The 1,227-nt window shown below is 69.4% G+C and overlaps 1 protein-coding gene across 1 annotated transcript in view; it reads left to right on the top strand.

The window, feature by feature from the left end:
- Positions 1-23: 23 nt before the first annotated feature.
- The window catches only part of SLC15A3 (solute carrier family 15 member 3), a gene marked incomplete at its 3' end in the record, with an annotated part of 2,709 nt that continues 1,505 nt past the window's right edge, over positions 24-1,227 (top strand). Inside the window, exons 1-2 of the mRNA XM_019470911.1 lie at positions 24-560; positions 971-1,227. The exon at positions 971-1,227 is cut by the window's right edge and continues 29 nt beyond it. Coding sequence (XP_019326456.1) covers positions 24-560; positions 971-1,227 — 794 coding nt within the window. The remainder of the gene's footprint in view (positions 561-970) is intronic.

The following is a 1,227-nucleotide window of genomic DNA, read 5'->3' as shown; positions in this document are numbered from 1 at the left end:
GCCCCAGTGCTCCGGGGCACGGCATGGCCGGGACGGGGGATGACGGGGAGCGGAGCCCCTTGCTGAGGGGGACACCCCTCAAGGGGTGCAGGGCGGCGTGCGCGGCCGTGCTGGCGGTGGAGGGTCTGGAGCGAGCGGCTTTCTTCGGCATCACGGCCAACCTGGTGCTCTACCTCACCAGCGGCCCCTTCGGCTGGGGGGGCACCCAGGCGTCCCGCGCTTGCCTGTTCTTCCTGGGGGCTTCCTACCTGCTCTCGCCCCTCGGCGGCTGGCTGGCCGACGTCTACCTGGGCCGCTACGGCACCGTGGCCCTCAGCTTCTTGCTGTACCTGCTGGCGGCGTGCCTGCTGCCCGTCGCCACGTGGCTGGACGGGCGCCTCTCGGTGTGCGGGCAGCTGCCCGCCGACACCATCCAAAACTGCTCTTGGCGGCGCGGCGGGACGTGCCGGGGGCAGCCCCCCCAGCAGTACTGTGCCCCCACCATCTACAGCGGCCTCCTGCTCTTGGCGCTGGGCGTCAGCTCCGTCAGAGCCAACCTCACCTCCTTCGGCGCCGACCAGGTGAGCGCGGCGGCCGGCGGCATCCTTCTCCCTCTGCCCCCTTCCTAACCACCTCCTCCTGGCTGGGTATTCGCTCCGCGCCGGGCTGCCATGGACCGGTGGGTCTCCCTTCCCCTTCTGCCGAGCCAAGGTGGGTAGGGTCTCCCGTGGGGCGGAGGAGATGTGGTTGCACCCCATAGATCACCCCCAAACCCTTCGAGACCCTGGGGACATCCTTGCTGGGGGAAGGAGGGAGGGAAGCCGGGAGGTGAGGGATGGGATGGGGCGTGGGAGGGTTGTGGGATGGGGCATGGGGGGACGTGGGAGGGCGGTGGGACAGGGGATGAAGCAGAAGCCCCGCATTCAGGGCTGAGGTTCGGCGCTGCCGAGGCTCAGAGCTGGCCCCGGGGCCCGTCCCTCCGCACTGGCAGGGGCGGGACCGGGGCGGTGACGCCACGCGGCGCTTCTTCAACTGGTTCTACTGGAGCATCAACATCGGGGCCGTCTTCTCCCTGCTGGTGGTGGCCTTTGTCCAGCAGAACATCAGCTTTCTGGCCGGCTACCTCATCCCCGTCGCCTGTCTGGCCTTGGCTCTCCTCATCTTCCTCCTGGCCACCCCCACCTTCATCACCAAGCCCCCCACGGGCAGCCAGGTCTCTGCCATGATCAAGCTGGCCCTGAAGAGCTG

This window comes from Aptenodytes forsteri, unplaced genomic scaffold, assembly GCF_000699145.1.
Source record: "Aptenodytes forsteri isolate BGI_AS27 unplaced genomic scaffold, ASM69914v1 Scaffold506, whole genome shotgun sequence".
In the NCBI taxonomy this organism is placed as follows: domain Eukaryota; kingdom Metazoa; phylum Chordata; class Aves; order Sphenisciformes; family Spheniscidae; genus Aptenodytes; species Aptenodytes forsteri.
Note: the sequence above shows the minus strand (reverse complement) of the source record. Positions and strands in the feature narration are given on the sequence as shown.